Genomic DNA, 21,765 nt, shown 5'->3' with positions numbered 1-21,765 from the left:
TTTTTTGAGACAAGCTCTTGCTATGTAGTTCAGGCTGGCCTGGAACTTGCAGTAATCCTCTTACCTCAGCCTTCCAAGTGCTGGAATTGTGTGTGTGCACCACCACACCCAGCTGATTAATAGAAACATTGCCAAGAACAATGGTACAAGTGTGAGGGAGATTAATGGAAAAATGTCTTTTGCTATAATTATTTAAAGATTCACCATATATTGTATATCACTTTGTATTGATGAAATATTCATGGCAATTTCTATCAAATCAGAATATTACAATGTGTCCTCATCTCCCATATTCACTGAACCTGGCACCCTGTGACTTCTGGCTCTTTCCCAAAGTAAAAACAACCATTAAAGATACATGTTTTAAATGGATTCAGGACATCAAGGTAGCCATAACAGTGGAACTAAAGACACAAAAGGGGACTTCCAGAAGTGCTTCAGCAAGTTGCAAGAATTGTCAGAAAAGTGAAGGACAATGGGGTGTATTTTGAGGGAGGATTAATGGGCAATGTGTCTTTAACTGTATTAAAATATCAAAATTTAAATATGCATCATATTTTTATTTCATCTTGTACACTTATAATTGGATTATAAATATCAACATTACGTTAATCTTTAATAGCACCTCATGAAAATCGAGCCAAACCAAAGGCCTTTTGAACACATTTTCTGCCTGGCTGTCCTGCTATTTCAGGACTCCCCTAAACACAAAATAACTTATCGCCTCCATTTCCTCTCTGACTCTACTTTCTCACCTCCATTCTCCCCTCTTCAATAGAGATTTTGTCCTCTTAATTCTAACGGGGCTCTTACAACTATTAATATAAAACAATAGCAAATTCCCCACTCTCACCTGACCTGGCTTCCAGGTGACTCTATGTAGCTGACTGCTCCGCTCCCTCCTTGAATAACTATCTAGGATTCTACAGTTTTATACTTATTTCTCTTGTTCTTTCTCTCCTAATAGACATTTAAATGCAAAACATCCCGAGGCTGGCTCTTCAGCCTTTTTTTCTTCTGTACTCACACATTATAGATCATCTCGGTCCATCTCGAGCCCAGATCTCTCTCCCCCATGCTGAACCCATAATCCTACTGCTTACTTGAGTATTTTGTAGCCTAAGAGACATCACAAACTTAAGATGGCTGAAAAGAATCTTTTCCTTATCTCCTAAAATCTACTTTAAAATAATGGCGTCCAAACAAAAACGCAAACAAAAGCCCTATAGCAACAAACAGATGATCCCTCAAAATCACTTTTAGTGTCCTCTCTCACTTCCACACCCATAGGGATCAGCATCAAAATTTCCAGAATCTTACTGCTTCTGACCATCACCTCTCCCAAAACACTGGCCGATTTATTCACTGTTTTGTTCTTGAGGCAGGAAAACTGCACATTCAGGGCAACCAGGAAGCAGAAAGAGAAGAGAGGAGCAGGGACAAGAATATGGTCTTACAAGTCATGTCCCAGTGACTCACTTCCATCAGAAAACACCAACACAATTAATTTATCAAATAAAAATTAAAAGCTTACATAATATAGAAATCCATAGCCAAAAATTTTCTAGGGGCATTAAAAACAGCATTTCTTGACATTTCTCATATTTTTTTTTCTTTTTCCTTTTGTATTTCCTCATTTTATCAACCCTGTGGCAATAAATTGGCCATAACAGCTCCCTAAGTCACAAAACCGTCTCCTTCTTGAAACTACTTTATAATTCATTAAAACTCTCTAACGATTGACACTAACCTGCTCAGCATGCCAAAACTGTAATATAGGCCCATTCTTGAAACAATTTCTGGCACAGGGGGACCACCAGGATTGACATAAAGCAATCTGACAAGAATTTGTACTTCCTTATAAATGAGTATATGTAAAACACAACAACAAAACAGTAGCAGAAGCTAGGAACAGGCTTATCTCCTCAACAATAGCGAATAGAGTCTGCACAGAAGAAAACAGAGACATTTATGGGAGGAATGATCATACACAGTATTTCTTAGCGGGTTTTAGTTGACATGTGCCAATTAAGATTCTTACATGCTAAAACCTCACATGAGTAGGTTGTACCACCTTCAACCAAAAGTTCACTGGCTAGTATACGTACGCATTCCTCTAAATGAGACAAGGCTCTATTTTTATCTATACGGGCTACAAAAATCTCTCAGAGTTGTAGAACTCTGTTTTATAGCTTTTCTTACATTCTCTTTTTCTTACTTCTTGCTTTATGTTACTCTCCTAACTTGCTACTGCTCTTTCATATGTTTATCTCTTACAATCTTGACTACCTCATTCCTATGTTTCAATCATTATCTTTTCTTAAAACATATAAACATGTTCCCACTTTTTTTTTTTTTTTTTTGGTATTGAAGCTTGAACTCTGGTCCTTGTGTTTGAGATGCAGGCGGTGGAACCACTGAGCTAAATCCCCTGCCCCCATGTTTTTAATTTAGCATGATTTCTCCTTCATTAGAGTTCCGAAGCAACTCTCTGATCAGCATTTAAATATACATACAGCCTAATAAAATATAAATTTGAATCAACCTCAAAGATCAATATTCTTATTCACATAATGCAGAAATAAAAAACAAAGTTACATTATGTGATTTATGCAATGTGTAACTTAGAACTTAATTCTAATACCAAAAGACACTATTTCCCTCTCTGTCTTCCAAGTACAGCTCAATGTGCTGTCCTGTTATGATGTCATCTTTGGATGTGTCCCCCTCTGTTTATAGTCTCAAATGGTGCAAGTACTGTCTTAGTCAGTTTCTCATTACTGGGACACAATTGCCTCACACTTGCAAATTAAGAGGAGAGGTTTATTTTAGCTTATCATGTGCACAGGCTTCAGTTCAGAGGCAGCTACAAGTCAGAAAGGGAATGAGGAAGGACCCAAGGGGAAAACTGCTCAGGCCATGAGGACCAAGACATGAGAGAGAGGGAGGAGATACATCACAGCCAGTGACCCTCCTCCTATCACCACAGAGGCCTCCTAACACCTCCCGCAAGCTCTGGCTCTGAGCACACGAGGCTTTGGGAAGGATAACCAGGCATAGGGCTGGGATTTAGCTCAGTGGTTCCGCCACCTGCCTCGCAAGCACAAGGTCCCCAATTCAATATCCAGTACTCAAACAAAAACAAAAAAGATGCAACAAGGATATTCAGACATAAAATAAGTAGTATGTATTTCATAAGTATTCAATTAATATTTGGTTAATTGAACTGTTTAAAGTATAGACTTAAATGCAAAAATCCTCAATAAGATACTAGCAAACAGAATACAGAAGGTCATCAAGAAGATCAGACATCCTGACCAAGTTGGATTTACTCCAGGGATGCAAGAAGGGTTCAACATACGTAAATCAATAAATGTAATACACTATCTTAACAAAATCCAGGACAAGAACCACATGATCCTCTCAATAGATGCAGAAAAAGCATTTGACAAAATTCAACACCCATTCATGATAAAAATTCTGCAAAAAATTGGAATAGGTGGTCTATATCTCAACTTAATAAAGGCTATCTATGAAAAACCAACAGCCAACATCATATTAAATGGCCAAAAACTGAAAACCTTCACATTAAAATCAGGAACAAGACAAGGATGCCCATTATCACCACTCCTCTTCGATATAGTTCTGGAAACATTAGCCATAGCAATTAGACAAGAGAAAGAAATTAAAGCAATAAAGATAGGAAAGGAAGAAGTTAAACTGTCATTATTTGCTGATGATATGATACTCTACAATGAAGACCCAAAAAACTCCACCAAAAGACTTCTTGACCTTATAGACACTTTTAGCAGAGTAGCTGGATACAAGGTTGACACCCAAAAATCAACAGCTTTCTTGTAACCAAATAACAGACTCACTGAGAGAGAAATTAGGGAAACAATTCCTTTCACAATAGCACCCCAAAAAATGAAGTATCTAGGAATCAATCTAACAAAAGAAGCAAAAGACCTCTACACTGAAAACTACAGCACTTTGAAAAAAGAGATCAAAGAGGATATAAGAAAATGGAAAGATATCCCCTGCTCCAGGGTAGGAAGAATCAACATAGTGAAAATGGCCATCCTACCGAAACTGCTATACAGATTCAATGCAATACCAATTGAAATTCCAACACTATACTTCACAGAACTAGAAAGAAGAATCCAAAAATTCATTTGGAACCATAAGAGACCTAGAATAACAAAAGCCATCCTAGGCAGCAAACACATGGCAGCAGGCATAACAATTCCCAATCTGAAACTATACTGCAAAGCCACTGTGCCAAAAACAGCATGGTACTGGCAAAGAAACAGACCTGAGGGTCAGTAGAAAAGACTGGAAGATACAGAAACAACTCCAGATGTATTCAGCTATCTCATTTTTGACAAAGGAGCTGACTATACCCACTGGAGGAAAGATAGCCTCTTTAATAGATGGTATTGAAAAACTGGATCTCAACCTGCCTAAGATTAAAACTAGACCCTTATCTTTTAAAAAGCACTAAATTAAAATCCAAGTGGATTAAAGATCTAAATATTAAAACAGAAACACTAAACTTGCTAGAAGGTAAGTTAGGCAGAACTCTGGAATACATTGGCATAGGAAAAGACTTTATGAACAAATCCTCAGTACCACGGGAACTAACAGAAAGAATCAACAACTGGGATCTCATCTTATTAAAAAGCTTCTGCACTGCAAAAGAAACCATCAACAGAACTAAGAGACAACCTACAATGTGGGGAAAAATTTTTACCAGCTGCTCCTCAGACAAAAAGACATTTCTGACAAAGAAGTAAAAGCAGCAAGTAAATTATGAAAAAATGTTACACATCACTGGTCATTCAAGAGATGCAGATGAAAACAACACTGAGATTCCGCCTCAACCCACAAAGAATGACTGCCATCAAGAAATCACACAATAACAAATGTTGGCGGGGTTGTGTGGAGAAAGGAACCCTTCTCCATTGTTGGTGGGAGTGTAGACTGGTGCAACCACTATGGAAATCAATATGGAGAAACCTCAAATAGCTAGGTCTAGAGGTTCCATTTGACCCAACCTTCCCTCTGCTGGGTATCGCCTCAACCCACAAAGAATGACTGCCATCAAGAAATCACACAATAACAAATGTTGGCGGGGTTGTGTGGAGAAAGGAACCCTTCTCCATTGTTGGTGGGAGTGTAGACTGGTGCAACCACTATGGAAATCAATATGGAGAAACCTCAAATAGCTAGGTCTAGAGGTTCCATTTGACCCAACCTTCCCTCTGCTGGGTATCTTTCCAAAAGATTTAAAAGAATCATACCACAGTGATATATGTGCACCAATGTTTATAGCAGCACAGTTTGTAATAGCTAAAATTTGGAAACAGCCCATCTGTCCATCTGTTGGAAACTGGATAAAGAAGATGTGGTTTTTCTATAAAATGGAATACTACTCAGCCATAAAGAATGAGAAATTAGAGTCATTCATAGGAAAATGGACACATATTGAGGATATACTCCTAAGGGAAATACATAAGTCACACAGGTGTAAATACCGAATAGTTTCTCTGCTGTGAAAAACTATAATAGTACACAAGATCCTAATGGGATAATTAAGTGTGTGAAATAGGAAGAAAAGGGCTAAAGGTGTAGGAAAGGGGGAAGGGTAGGGGCAAGGAAATAAGGGAAAAGAGAAAATGAAAAAATGGAAATAGAGTTTGTTAATGGGGAGGGGAGGAGGGGAGTGAAGGGAGGGCAAGGACAAGGGGAAAAAATGAGAACCAAGACTTGTCATGTGAAGGTACAGGGCCCCAGTAATGAATGTAACTGTATTGTAGACCTAGATTGTACCAATAAACTCAATTAAAAAATTATAATAAAAAAGTATAGACTTATACATTGAAACTTATCAATCATTGCTAATGGACCAATAGAAGACTTCTTACAATATTAGTACAGATAGGACAGTGGTATTCATCTCTGTAAAAGTACCTACCCTGTATCAAAGGAAACACCCCATTTTTATTACCGCCAATTTATACCGAGTAAGCCACTCTACACATCCTTTACCGAACAAATGAAATAACTTGAGCAAGAACATTTCAATATATAATTGCAGCGAAGTAAGTGTCACATACAAGGGAGAGCCTACTGCAGGAAATTAGTATCATGTCCTCAAACACAGAACTTGAATATTAGTGAAGAAAGTAGTATTCTGGGCTGGGAATTTAGCTCAGTAAGTGCCACAAACCTAAGGTCCTGACTTCAATTCCTAGTACCAAAAAGAAAGAAAGAAAAAAAGAGAAAAGAGTCTTTTCATACTGTAAAGTTAGACAAGGAGAAATTAGCACTAATAATATATTTTTAAAAAGAATTAATTAGTTTTCTTTTAGTTGTACTACTTGAAATCTGAAGAGAGAAAGGTAGAGTTATTACTCTGTCCTAAAAAAAAAAATTAAAAAAAAATCCTACAACTAAAGTTATGTTTTAAACGTTATCTTTACTTTGGCAATAGAATAGGTGACTTATTACATAAAAAGCTATGTATAGCACAAAAATGTAGAGAAAAGGTATTTTCCTTATTAGATAGTCTAGAAAATAATAAAGGGGAAAGAAGATGATTTCAAAAAGTATCTTCTGTTTTGTTGTTGTTGTTGCAAACACACCTAGGCAAGCACTCTACCCCTGAGCTATACCCCCAGATAGGTTGCTTAAGGCCTATCACTCTTCATAACATAGTATACGGATGAACAGATGTGTTATGTGCATGTGTCATTCCTGATGATGGATGTAATCATTATGAATTGCAAATACGTAGCAATAAAATTAAAAATTGAAATCACAAAATGTCTATTTCAGGTTTCAAAATGTATTTCCTCACTTTCTTCAAACGAAATCTTTAAAACAATTCAATTAAAATCCTTCATATTCTTTTCTCTTATGTTGTCTTAACATATACAAACCAACAATAATATGGGCGGGGAAGTTCTTCCAAGGTCTTTACTGATAGGACGTCTTCTGTCTAACAAGTGAGCCCTGAGAAAGCAATAGCAACTGAGTAGGAGATAAGATACCATTACTTCTTTGAATACTATTCCTGGAATTCCTGCTGATTTCAACACCAAAGTCTTTTACACACTTCAAAGTAGGGTGAGGCCTGCTCCACCTTTTTTGTACTTCATCTTCAATCTCTCATTATTGGCTCAGAAATGAATTTGTATGTTTTATTGTGGTCTTTTTCTGTCCTCCACAAAGATGTAGAGCTCCTGAGAATCACAGGTACTAGTCATGGTAAAACAGTCAAAACCAAGTCATGATCTCATGAAGATATTTGAATACATATCATGCCTCAAATAGGAAATTTGAAGATTAAATTGCTCACAGCAAATAATATAGCAGATTAAATAATCTGATGCATGTATACAGAGCATAGATAGATGCGGAAATAGATACCCAGAGACACAGAGAGAATGGTGTGAGCCCTATAATTGTCCTCAAAAACACAAGAGTTGGTCTGCGGGTTTAGCTCAGTGGTTCCAGTCCCTGCTTCATAAGTGAAAAGACCCAATTTCGACCCCCGGTACCAAAATAAATAAATAAATAAATAATAACACAAGAGTCTCGTTTGTACCAACAAATATTTTCTAATATCCATCCATTATTTTGCATCTATTTCAAAACCACAGAAGAAAGCACCACTTACAAATGAAATGAAATTTATTTTTTTAATCAGCAGAATGCACCATCCATTTAGTCTCTGACTTCCTTGGGCCTAGAAACACTTACTGTACTTTGCATTAGCACAGGAGAGTCTGTTCCTTCTTCTTTAAAACTTGATTCCATACCAATCACATCCTCAATAACGTCCTCCATCTGGCAAAATATAATGTATTTAGAATATTGTGCATAATGATAAAAGGGGAAGTACTATCTGAAATTATAGAGGAGAATTCTAATCATCTCTAAAAGTTTTTAGACTGCTTAAACTGAAGATACATGTATACCTAGAATATTGAGAAATGAAAATTATGTGTTCTGACACACAGGTTTTTTTATTTTTTTTCCTTGCATTTGTTTCCATGAACTCACAGGTGACAGCTTGGCAAAATATCCGGGGCCACTCCCTTGGAAATCAGTAGGTACATCTATAGAGTGGGTCTCATGAAATATCGCATGCCCGAGCCCACAAACTTATTCATGTATAGAGGGGCAACTTTCTACTCTTTTTTCTCTTAAAATAGATTGGTTGCTATGTACAGACAGCTATGTAAATGCCAATGGGCAAATTTTAGCTGACATAGAATACAGTACATAAAAACGTTATCCCAACTTCTCTAATGACCAATAAATAATAACAGTACTAGCAATAATGACAACACTCATTAAACAGTTAACAACATCAAACACTCATACTGCCAGAGATGTGCCAAGCACTATGTTAAGTGACAGGCATACATCAGGTCATTTAATCTTCTCAACAACCCATGGTGTGGTTACTACTATTGTGTCCATTTTACAGTTAAGAAAATGAGAAGTTCAGTAGCACCCTGGAGGGTGTAGTGAGCCTCAGAGGCAGAAATGTCCTCCTGGAAATCTGCCTGGGAAGCCCTAGTAACAGTTATCAGCACTGTAGTCTTCCTCAACTCCTTTAACCTTCTTTCTCTCTGTAGAGAAAATGTAAACCGATGAAGATTTTTCAAAAAACACAGTTTCAAAAGAAACACATTGTGTCTCTCTCATGTGAGTTTGAGCTCTCTCCTCTCCCATTGTATTTTCTTTATTAAAATTTTACACTATGAGATAAACTCAAAGATACTGTGAAAGCTAAATTAATCAGGGTAGTACTGTGCACTTCCCATGATGTGGGTAGAACACTAGTTACATATTAATTTACAAATATTTATGAAATGCTATTTATTGTGAGGATTTGTTTTACAAGCTGGGGGTACAACAGCCAACATGGGGCTCAAACTCTGAGTGGACAAAGCAGACAATAAATGTTAGAAACTATGGGTCAACAGGGCCCACTGAACTCATCATCCATTTGCCAAAAAATATAGTGAATATTATTTGTCAGAAACTTGACTTAGGACATGGGCGTACAGCTATAGAATAAGGGAAAAAAATCTAAAGAATACTTAAAACATAACATATGATGTGAAAATGCCACAATAAGTATATTGTTTATACAGATAGGAATTGCTGTGAAAACTCAGGATTGCCACCAAATCAAGACAGAATCAGCAGGGAAAGCACCTTAGAGAAAAAAAATGAAATCAATTTTTTTAGAGCAAATTGGAACTTTTCAGATGTATGGTTGAGATTGAATGAGAAGGAGGCAGAGAAAGGATATAAGAAGGAGAACTTAGCCATCATGAGAGCCACTAATAAATCCTTAAGGCAGAAGCACCCACGGTACCATGGAGACTCCAAATGACATATTGGGTCCAGGCACCGGAGTTAAGTGAGGCAGTGTCTTACGTGCTTTAAGTTCAAATTTGAATTTTATCTTACACGTGCTAGAAAATACTTCTTTTATTTGTAGATGCCTCTTTCTCTTCAAGTTCTTTAATACACACGTTTGAGAATTCCCATTCCAGTCACGCTATACCTTCAGCCTAGGCTTGCTCTCACACTTATCCTATGGTACCTGTGACTTCTTTTGTCTTCTTTGAATTAGTGCAATGTCCTCTAATCTCACATAAGGACAAGGCTTAGGAGAAAGAAACACCAAAACATGATAGCCATCACCACCTCCGGAGCTCCCACTCTACCTTTGTGTTTAGAATTTTTAAAATGTAAACATGGAATCCACTCTTCAAGGCATGGGAATATATCTGAGAAAGGTTAGGAGTAAGACCTAGTAGGTAGTGGTTCTCTATTATATTATCTGTGTCTATGTAAAGGCTATGAGACACAGTCTCCCAGCACCAATCAAAGGACATTAAGAGATTGCAAAACCATAGGATACATCTTAGCCATGAAAGACAGTAAGTCTGGGAATGATGGCAGGAAGGTAAGTTAAATTCAAAGAGACTACTGCTGACTAAAACTATTAAAGATTGAAGAAAACTGTGATTAAATGGAAACTAATAATGGAATTTCGACACTTGTAGAGATAAAACATAATGGTAAAAAAATAGAAAACAATGTCTGCAGTCAGTGTTCACATTGTCCTTCACAACTGTAATACTTGGGCCTTCCAAACCTTCCCAACCATGCAATTCTTTGATTGAGACCAACTAACGGACCGCCAGGGCTACACAAACATCCTGTACAAATATGTAGAAATTTACTATAACCATAAAGGTAAAGTGTATAGTCTGAGGAATAAAAACATACTAAAAAAAAAAAATTCAGAAAATTGATATATGTTGCTTATCTAAGTTTTAAGAAAGCATGTTTTATAAAATACAAAATTATTTTCTGGGTTTTAATTAAAATTAACTGATATATTCATATCCTTTGGAACATTTTTCCTTTAAAAAAATCCATCTTCCACACAGGAAAACGGACCTTAGAAGAGCCGGTTGTAAGATAAACTGCGTTGGGTACATTTCTAATATTTACCGTGCAGATGATTTTCATCCTACATATATTTTTATGATCTTCACAAAGTGAATAAAGAACCTGGTTTTACAATTCTATTTTTTACATTCTTTATACATCCATTATTGAAAAGTTTAAGTAAATACACATGGAGAGATTTACATTCCATTTTGGATTTCAGACTCCTATTGTATGGTTGTTCTATATTTCATTTAAAAATCTCCCAGATTCTATTCTTTTTCTTTGCCAGATTGGTATAAAATTTGCTTTTAAAAACCTTGGATTAAAAAATGAGATTCTGAGCACTGAATTGTTGTGCCAAGAGGCTGCACCCTTAATAGCTAAAAAACATCATCCTTAAATCAGCAACAATCACTAGGAATTTAGATTGGAAGAGTAAACCTGGGAAATCAAAGGAACATGGTTCAATCTAAGAAATACAATGGAAAAAAGAATAGAAAAGAGGATTCCTTTTTTTGGTGTAGTTTTTCTACATTGAGATATTTATGAAGTCTTTTTCAAAGTTCTCATTTCCAGTTTTATTTATTCCTCAGCATTTTTTGAAAATTCATTTAAAAGCAAGTCACTGTAAACAAATTCCACAAAACTAGACTTTCTAATCTATTTTGTATCTTCAGCACTGCTCAATTCTTATAACTTAGCAAACGATAGACAAAATTTGTTGAGAATTGAAACTGTCTTGAAAATAAAAATTTCAAAAATACATATAATTTTGAGTAAAATATTAAATATAATAGGATCATTAGTCTTATTCTAATAAACATTTTTAAAGAACCAATTTACTGCCATTTCTGCCTGCTTTATGTTAGAAGTTATTTAAGATAATATAACTATTAATAAATATTTTATCTAAAGAGACTTAGAAAACTTTTACAATTAGGGTTAAATCTTCTAAACACATTACTATAAGTGATTATTTTGGCACTTATTAGTGCTTCACTGAAATGGGTAAAATGAATTGCTATAATTTATTATGCATAGAAATGACGTATAATTAATGATCACAGATTAATTATTTTAAAACACATTTCCTTTGTTAAATTAAGTTGGATTTGGAATGTTTACTCTAAGTATTGATTTCAATTTTTTAAACCGTGTTTTTCTCAGAAGCTGATGATAAAGTATTCATAATGCTGTTAGACATACATGCCATTCCGCTCTGACATCTTCTCCGAGAGCTAGCAATTTGGTGAGTGGATTTCCTGCAAGGCCAGTGGCACTGTCAGGATATGTGTATCCATTCTGTGCCAGAAGACCACAGCTTGATGTGGCAGAGTGTGACCGTTTGAGAGTCTGATTGACGATTTGGTGGTCAAGGGTCATGAAGGATTTTACTTGCTGTCTCTGGGCCTTCTGTAGTGGAGGCCTTGCAGGACTTTCCAGATGTGCTGGGACCTACAGAATCAAAACCAAACACACACAACATGGAGCATGATCCGGTGAATCAAAGTTTCCCTTCCAGGTTTGGAACTGTGAGTAAACCCATAAAGACAACTAATGCTTCACAGACCTATAGTCTAAGACTGTGTTTAACACCAAATTTTAACAGACTGTGGTTTTTAAGAAGTAACTTAAACTACTAAAATAATTTCAATGCTAACCAGTATTTAAAATGATTACCACTAACAATTAGGAATAAATATATAAAAGCAACAATTCTTTGAAGGTCTGAAAAAGGAAGACCTAACACAAAACAATGGCAAATGTACTTGGTTTGCATTTTAAACTATTTTCTATATAATATGTATTCCTTGTAATCTTTAATTAAACAAAATATTCTGTGCACTATAAAAAACTTTTCATTCAGAAAATTAAAAATTGTCCCTGAGGGAGCAGAAACTAGAGAACTAGAAATGTATATACAAATATCATGTGTGACACTCTAGAAGTGGTGAAAATTTCAGTAAGCCTTTCTACTTTTCTGTATCTTCTGAAGTTTCCACGTTGAGGCAGTTACTGTAGAAATCTAATTTGAAAACCTTTCCATATTATAAGCTACAAAATAATAAACTGGTCAAGTTGTTATTTATGAATTGATAGATGCAAACATTTAGAAAAAACTCAAGCCACTGCTATAAGCAAACTAAACATCTATCTTACTTTTGAAATCCCTTTTACAAAGCATATTGTTAGAATTGTGAGCATCTTCAGTGCAGTTATCATAGTTAATTTTATCTTATTATTTGTAAAAGGACAATTTTAAGCATCTCAAGCTTTCCCTTTAAAAGCCTATAAATATAGCATTGCCTGCCAGTTGCCTTTATATTTACTATTCTGTGATGTGGCTTCTAATAGATTTTCCTCAAGTGGCCTATATATAAACCTATTTAATATTTCCCTCATGTTTAACAATAGCAAAAATTGCTGTACAGTGCTTATTTTTCTTTTTATTTCCGTTATACAAACTACTCCTTAAATCCCTTAACATGCATTAGCCCAGATAAATAGCCTTTACAAAGTATTTTGCATTTAAATTAGCTGGTTTGGGATACAATATTGTAGTAGTTACTTTGGTTTAATTCTGTTATACTGACATTTTTAGCATTATTTTAATTGTACTACCATAAAATAATTTTTCAGCCATATAAAAAAGATTAAGATTAGTAATAAAGATTACACATATTACTAATTATATTGCTGTGAGCTTTGAAGTTGTAAAATAACATTTCATTAAAATGCCAATGGCAAATGTTTAAGGGTAGCTATTTATATTATCCAACAGTTTTAAGTTAATACCTCTTAATCTGTATATATTTATAAATTCTATGTTATAAGGAACATTCTCAGTTTTATAAATCTAAATAATTTTTCACACTATGTCACTGAATCTCCAAGAATATTGTATTCTAACAAAAGGAAAATACCTCTTGTCCTAGCATGTTGAATCAGAATTTATAAGATTTATTAACTAATTTATTTTTCACTTTTCATCCATTGATTTTAAAAGCAATTATTAGAGCACAGACTCTGTATAAAAGCAGTTGCAGAAGCGATCCTAGAGTCCTAGGGGTGCACAATCCACCACGCAGCATTAATATCAACTATAGCAGTAACAGCAACAGTAATAATAGTAGTAAGCAACAGGTACTAGGCACTTTGTTAATGAATTTGCATATATTATTTAGTTTAATACTTGTTATAAACTTTGGATAGGTATCGCCAGACCCTACTGCACCACACAGACAAAGAATCCGAGATTTAGAAAAGTTAAGTAGCATGCCTACTAACATTCAGCTAATGAGATACAGAACTGGAATCCATAGCTTGCCTTTCTAAACATTACAATATATACACATACATATACTGGAAGAGAAACACAAGCTTAACTATCACATGGTTTCTGTTATATGAAAAACCCAAAATATAAATAAACAAAATAGAGGACAGATAATAAGAAGTAGGGATACAGATCTTTCTTATATGGGAAGGAGAGGAAATGGGAGGAGGTGAAGGAGTTGAAGAAAAAGAATTGAGGTGTGTCATGTAGATGTGCCAACTCCGGGTAAGGAATGTAATCACTATGTATTGGAAATGTACTACTAAAACATTTTAAATTTAAATTAAAAAAAAGAAAAAAAGAAAGAAAACCTAGGTGTTGCAAGAAAATCTTAAATGGAAAGGATTAAAATGAAAAGATAAGAAGTTGAAAAATAGCTGCAAATCTTAGTCATATAAAAGAAATGCCATACAGTGTTCTGTTCTCAAAGAAACACTAGCGTCTTCTCTTCAGGCCACTGAAGAGATTGAATAAAATAGGAAATGGGACTAACTGTAATTCTACATAAAATATTGACTATTATTTCTAGAGAAATACAGTCAGCTGTCAAAGGTGAGGGTTTCTCTTGCACCATGTCTATAACAACATCTGTATATAAGCAGAAGAATCTAATAGTTTCACAGAGGAGGGGAAGATTCAATGAAATGTGATTACATACTACCCAGAGAATCTGACTTTTCCAACCATGGACTGACTTCAGAACAATGGAACAACTCAGTGTGAAACATCAGTCACACCATGTGCAGCCAATTTTAAAATATGTTAAATTGCCTGAGTTGTAGAAACATAAAAATATCTGTTGGATTTCCTTTTACTGAATGTCCAAATATTTTGTAGAAAAAGTAAATGAAATAATAGCTTTCTATTTTTCATTTATTTGCTTATCAAAGAAACAGTTTTTTGAGTGTGAAAAGTGTGGCACTGGGCAGTAAACAGAAGATATAAGAAGGAAGACAATAGCAGTTTTATGGCTTTAGTCTTGTAACACTCTGGAAAAAGAAGGAAAAGATGAGCTCCGAAAGAGTAAGGATGGCATTTATCTTGCTGACTACTCCATGCTATATTCCTGTACACAGCCTAGAGAATGACACAAAGCAGACCTTAAAAAATAGATGCTCATGTATGTACAGTTAATAAATGAAAAGAATGAGTCATTAGAATGCAGTGTATAAATACTACAGTGACTACAGAGAGCTCTAAAAATCCACAGGAAGGGCAGATTTTTTACACAGAATAACAGAGCAGCTCCAGGCTGTGATTTGTCTCATTCAACAGTAAAAGAGATTACGGCCACTGAAATGAAGAGAAATTTTGTGTTACGGCTTGTATCTAGATGTCCCCTAAAGCCTCATGCATTCATAGGTTGGACTTTTCAGAAGTGACTGGATCTAGATTGCGTGATGTTGAGATTATTTGTGTGATCAAGGGAGTGTGATTACTAAATTGGTCCACTGATTGGTTTGGCACAGTTCTGAGTGTGGATAATGAGAAGGCCTATCCTGGTATAAGTGCTACCAGACCCAAGGAGGTGTAACCTGTGTAGAACATAAAGAGACAGAAAGATTGCTGCTGCTTTCTTGCTACTCACTGCTTTGCTACCCTCCTGCCTTCTGTGAATTATTTCTCCTTTGCAATACTCCTCTGCATTGCCACCCTGCCTTGGAACCAGCCAATTATGGACTGAAACCTCTACAATCTGTGAGCCAAAATAAACCTTCCCTCCTTTAATTATGAGGGTCAGGTATTTTGTCTGAGCAATGAGAAATAAGTAATTAAGACAGTTTGCTACTGAAAAAAAGTAAGCAACCCATATTCCAGAATTCTGAATTGTTTCAATATTTTCCCCTAATATGCTGCTGTTAGAAATTAAACAGCACAAACTATAACACTTCTTACCATCACATTATTAAAGGCCCATTTACAGCATATTTTTTTCCCAGTACCTCATATCTAGCTAATTACTAGGCATACTAAAAGCAAAAAACATAATTTGAAGACCCAGAGCAAGCATCAGCACCAGATTCAGAAATGGCAGATCAGTTAGAATTATCTGACTGGGGATTTTATCAGCTACAGTCAATGTGTTAAAGATGCTAATTGATAGAGTAGGCTACCACAAGAACAGATGAGCAATGTAAACACAGCAATGAAAATCCCAATGAAGAACCAGAAAGAAAAGCTAAAGGTCAAAAGAAATCACTATGACAGAAATGAAGAAGGTCAATGATAGGCTTATTAAATGGAACACAACAGAAGAAATATTTGACTCTGAGGACTTTCTAATAAGAATCACAAAAACTAAAACAGAAATAGAAAAAAAGATTAAAAACAGTCAAGAAATTCACAATATCGCGAAGGAAAGGTATGAAAGTACATATAACAAAAATAACAGAAGATAAGTAAGAGACCAAGAAATGGAGTGGCTGGGAATTTCTTCAAATTAAAGTCAAACACCAAGTCACAGATTCAGAAAGCTCAGAGACCACCAAGAAAGATAATCACAAAAAAGAGAAAGGAAGAACCAAACAAACAATGCTTGATCATGTCATATTCAAACTACAAGGAAAAAAAATCAAAGATAAAGAGAAAATTCTGAAAAAAGCTGGAGGGTGGAAAATAAGTTAGAGAGAAGTAGAGATAAGCATTATATCTGATTTTTTTCCTCACAAACCATTCAAGCAGGAAGATAGTTGAGTGAAATGTTGAACATGTTGATAGAAAAAAATACACCGGCCTAGAATTCTGTTTTGTGAAATTTTCCTCCAAAAGTAAAGGAACAATAAGAATTTTCTCAAACAAAAACAGAGGCAATCTTCTCAGTAGACCCACCCTACTAAGAGGGCTAAGTTTGTGGACAGTAAAGTAAAACTTATGGGTCAAAAACTCAGACTTACATAAAGAAAAGAGAAAAAAAGGAATAAATGAAGGTATAACAAAATATTTTATTTTTATTTTCATTTTTCTAATATATAACATTCATTCAAAAATAATAGCAAGAGGTATTATGTACATTTATATATGCACACATATAAGTATGCATTCATAGACTTAGTTTAGTTTTTCATAAATAAATAACAGCAATGATATAAACAATACAAGGAATTAGGATCAAATACAAGGTATCTGAGTTATCCATGAATTACTATAATTTTATTTAAAAGTGGACTTGGATTAGTTGTGAATGTATAATGCAAACCCTAGGGCAACCACTAAAAAAGTTTGTTTTTTTTTAAATGAGGTATAACTGTATACTAGGAAAAGAGAATAATAACATCATAATAAAGTTCTCAAAACCTCAAAAGACAGAAAAAGTATGGAAAAAAATATGGAGACAAAATAAAGGCAACAAATAAAAAATAATGACAAAATAGTAGATATTAATTCAACTGTATCAATAACTGTTTTGAAAGTAAATGGTCTAAATGCACCAACTAAAAGATAAAAATAAATCTATTTTAAGTATAAAATCATACATGGATTTAAAATAAATGGAGAGATAAAGCTGTATTGTGTTAATATTTATCAAAAGATTCAGAAATAGCTATAAAAATGAATTCATACAGAGCAGATCTCACAGAAAGGAAAGTGATCAGGAATAAAAGGGACATTACACAATGACATGGGCTCAATTCTCCAAGATGTTACAGCACTTAATGTGAGGACACCTAACAAGAGAATGTCAAAATCCTCGAGACAAAAACAGAAATAGAAGGAGAAAGAGATGATCCACTATTACAGACTTCAACAATGCTATATCCAAAATGGATGGATCCAAGGAAGAAAATCAGTTATGGAGCTAGTTGAACTCAGTAATACCATGAAACAACTACAATAGAGACCAATGTCATTCAAAAATGTGTTGCAAAATTCCTCAACACCAAAATATGGTGGTGCATTAGGAAACTAGAAATACCAGGGAATCTTCTTTAAGATACTAAATGTACACTTGATCTTAGTCAAACGACTGAGAAGCTATTAAGATACTAAATGTAAAGCAGGAAATTTACCTCACTAATACAGTGCATGTTTAAAATGTGCAAAGCCCTGAGTTTTGATTATCAGAAATGCAAAACAATTAGCTTACAATAAATCAGACCTACACATAAAATTACAACTATAAAGCCCTAGAAAATAACATATGAAGAAAATCTAGATGACCTTGGGTATGGTTCAACTTTCTAGATACAAAAATTTAAAATTCAATAAACAGGGGCTGGGGATTTAGCTTAGTGGTTCCAGTGCCTGCCTCACAAGCTCAAGGGCCCGAGTTCGATCCCTGGTACAAAAAAAAAAAAATTAATAAATAGAACTTCATTAAAATTAGAAATTTCCATTCTATAAGATACTGTCAAGAGAATTGAAAGACAATCCACAGATTAGAGAAGATATTTCCATGGCATATTTGTAAAGCATTAATTAAAGAACTTTCAATATTGAACAATGAAAAGGCCAAAAAAAAAAAGGGCTTCAGACCTTAGCAGATATCTCAACCAAAGAAGCTACATAGTTATCAAATAAGCATATGAAAAATGCTCCATATCATATATTATCATGAAAATACAAATTAAAACAACAAAATACCCATTTTATCAGCACTAAAGCAGCCAAAATTTACAGCTATGACCAAATTCTGGCAAGGGTATTAAGCAACAGGAAGTATCACTGATTGCTGGTAAGAACTCAAGATAGTATAGCCATTTTGGAAGATAGTTCCGAAATTTTTAAGAAAACCAACCCTACTCTTAACTATAAAATGTAGCAATTACACCCTGTTATTTACTCAAATGAATTGAAAGTACATCTGCTCCCAAGCCTGTGAATGTACCTTTATATAGCAGCTTATTCATAATTGCCAAACTTTGAAACAGTCAAGACATCTCTCCTACTAAGTGAATGAATAAATTAACTATAGTTATAATACATACAATGGAGCATTATTCTGCACTAAAAAGAAATTAACTAGCAAGCCACAAAAAGACATGGAAGAAATTTAAATGCAAGAAACTAACTGCAAGAAGCCAATATGAAAAGGCTACATCCTCTGAGATATCAGCGTTTTCCCTGGGACAGGGAAAACTGTGATGACAATAAAAAGATCTGTGTTTACCAAGGGGTGGAATGGATGAATAAATTGACCACAGAGGACTGGATTTTCAGAGCCATGAAATTTGTCTATACTCTACTGGTTGATACACATTATTATACACTTTTCAAATCCATAGAATATACAATACCAAATGAACTCTTAATGTAAACTAAAGACTTTGGGGGATGGACAGGTGTTAATAGAGGCTCATGGATTCCTTCTGTACCACTCTGGTAGGGGATATTGATAGCAAGGGTGGAATATGTGAAGTCAGGGACTATATGAGTCCTCTCCATATGCTCAACGTTGCTGCGAACCTAAGAGTGCTCTAAAAAAAATACAGATTCACTAATAAGATAATCAGGGGCAATGTGCTCAATGAGTAAACAAATGTAAGAAAAATCAGAGTCATGCACATTGCAGAAAGTACAATGAGTTAATGAGAAGAGGTGGGCAGGAAGAAAACAAGCCATCTATAAATTTCAGAAAAAAGAATCAATAAAAATATATGCATCTGTTATTTCAACTTTTTTTTCCTTTTTCTATTTCAATTTTGAGTAGAATAAATAAAGGAATTATGACTGCTAAGAGAATTGATGGGAATCCTTGAGAAAACAACCTTGGCCATAGAAAGAAGTCAGATATTATCAGATATTAGTTGAAACAACACAAAAACGATTTTAGGGTCTACGGCACTGATTTAAGACCCTAGCATTGGGTTCGTCATGGGAGGGGTCAAGCCTAAAAATCACCAGATATTTAGTTAGAAATGAATTAAGATTATTACATGCTATTAAGTGATCTATTTGCATCTGGACTTAAAATTTCTGGTAGGTACAAGAACCGTGGAGTAATCAGGTCAGCCCATTGTTGGAGGAAATATATTCACTTAGAAATCAATTTTTCCTCATAAATAAATGCATTCATTCCCCCAGATTACTTTCTAATGTTCCATATTACAGTCTTTCAATCTAGTTTATATGAGTTCTAGGTTCTACCAAGTAAAGAGAGTATATTCTATCCCCACCCCCAAATTAAGAAACAATGGTAGTTTTACCAAAAACATTGGAAGACTCCACTAACCCATCATTTCCTAGTCTAAGACTATTTATGTGCATAATACTTCCTTTAATACTGCTATACATCATATAAATGTTTCTAAATACAATTCATATATTTAGGCAGACTTTATAAATTTGTCTTCTTTAAAATGTTATCTTTTTTATGGAGAAAACATAAGATAGTGGGAAAAGCTCTTGGATAATTGTTTCAACATTCACTGAGCAATCATTTAATGAGCATTTGCTCTTTGTTAAAGCCAGTCCCAAGGGGAAGTTATTCCTTGCCAGAAAGCAGGGCCACGACCCTGATGTCACCATCCACCTGGAGACCACTTATTTAAACTGAGAGCAGAGGACCTGGGAGGAGATGAATCAGCTTCTGGTTACTGGTTTTAGAAACTTAAAACTAAGACATGACAGTAAACATCACACAAGCAATTATCTCAACAATACTTCTTATCACTGTTATTTGGACTAGCCAATCTAACTAAGCAAGCAGACATACACACCTACCTAGTAAGCCTTTTCAGACCATTACTATGAATAGGAAAGAAAATATCATGAGCTAGAAGTAGATTTATTTTAAATATATTACCTGGTGATAATAAATATACACATGTGTAAATGTATACTCACACACACACACATATATTCAAAAAGCAAGACAATTCTATTCATTACAGTATGACAGCCCTTATTTAATTATGTTAATTTTATACTGTTTGAATTTAATAAATGAAGTAAAAAGTTTGGACTTCACAAATGAATAATAGGTAACTATTAATTATGTTCCAGATAGCAGAGGTATATAAGAGGAAATCTATTTTGGGGGGCTTATGAATCTACTACCTTCTAGGTACCAACTTAGAAAAGCCACATGACTTTTGTTAATGCTCTGCAGTAAAGATTAATAACTCATTTCTCCAAACCTTACTTTCCTCACAGCAGTCTGAAGATATGATATACCCATAAATCTCATCTTGACTAAACCTAAAATTATACAGTCTAGCTTGTCTGATTAAGATGTAACTACTGAAATAAAGTAAGAGTCAGTTCATCAAAAGTTTTACTTAGTTTTGTGAATAACTGTCAGCATATTTCTGCTGAGTGTTATATAATCCGCAGCTATTTAATGGCTAATACTATAAAATGTGATTGAACATATTCCTTCAGTCCCAATCATTTGAATTTGGATAATTCTACTGATATGTCTTGGAGGAGAGAGCCACACTTCAAAACGTTTAGAAAGACATGAATATTACTAAGCAGTTTTCCTAATTCAATAGTGTTCTAGCAGCAAAATTCTTGTACTCTACGAAGGCTTGTATGTAGACTACAAATTCTGGCTTAGCTTATAGATCCATCTAACTCCGTTTATATATCTGTTCATTTGTTTTGTTCATAATAGCTTCTCTGTAAATTTGACATTTAAGCTTTAAAAAAATAGAATACCAACAATAACTATTATCTACTTAGTGTGATCTGTTTTTTTTTTTTTCTTAAAAGCATATCCATTCAAAATTTTTGGAGCAGTAAACATTAATTAAGAATCACACAGCAGGGCCAGGAATTTAGCTCAGTGGTTCTCCCGCCTGCCTTGCAAGCGCAAGGACCTGAGTTCGATCCCTGGTACCAAAAATAAATAAATTTTTAAAAAGACAGACAAAGAATCATACAGCAGCTGGGTGTGGTGGTACATGCTTACAATCCCAGCTACTACAGAGGCTGAGGAAAGAAGATCACAAGTTCAGCCCCCACTTAGGCAATTTCAGGGTTGAGGGTGACTTTGT

At 34.7% G+C, this 21,765-nt stretch overlaps 1 protein-coding gene across 1 annotated transcript in view; it reads right to left on the bottom strand.

Annotated features, from left to right (window-relative positions):
- Positions 1–21,765, bottom strand: part of Tfec (transcription factor EC) — a 67,324-nt gene that overhangs the window by 23,407 nt on the left and 22,152 nt on the right. Inside the window, exons 2-3 of the mRNA XM_010621873.3 lie at positions 11,698–11,946; positions 7,768–7,854 (exon numbers count right to left, since the gene is read on the bottom strand). Of these exons, the coding sequence (XP_010620175.1) occupies positions 7,768–7,854; positions 11,698–11,874 (264 nt within the window). The 5' untranslated portion in view covers positions 11,875–11,946. The remainder of the gene's footprint in view (positions 1–7,767; positions 7,855–11,697; positions 11,947–21,765) is intronic.

This window comes from Fukomys damarensis, unplaced genomic scaffold (genome assembly GCF_012274545.1).
Source record: "Fukomys damarensis isolate Sample0158 unplaced genomic scaffold, DMR_v1.0_HiC HiC_scaffold_4, whole genome shotgun sequence".
Classification (NCBI taxonomy): domain Eukaryota; kingdom Metazoa; phylum Chordata; class Mammalia; order Rodentia; family Bathyergidae; genus Fukomys; species Fukomys damarensis.
Note: the sequence above shows the minus strand (reverse complement) of the source record. Positions and strands in the feature narration are given on the sequence as shown.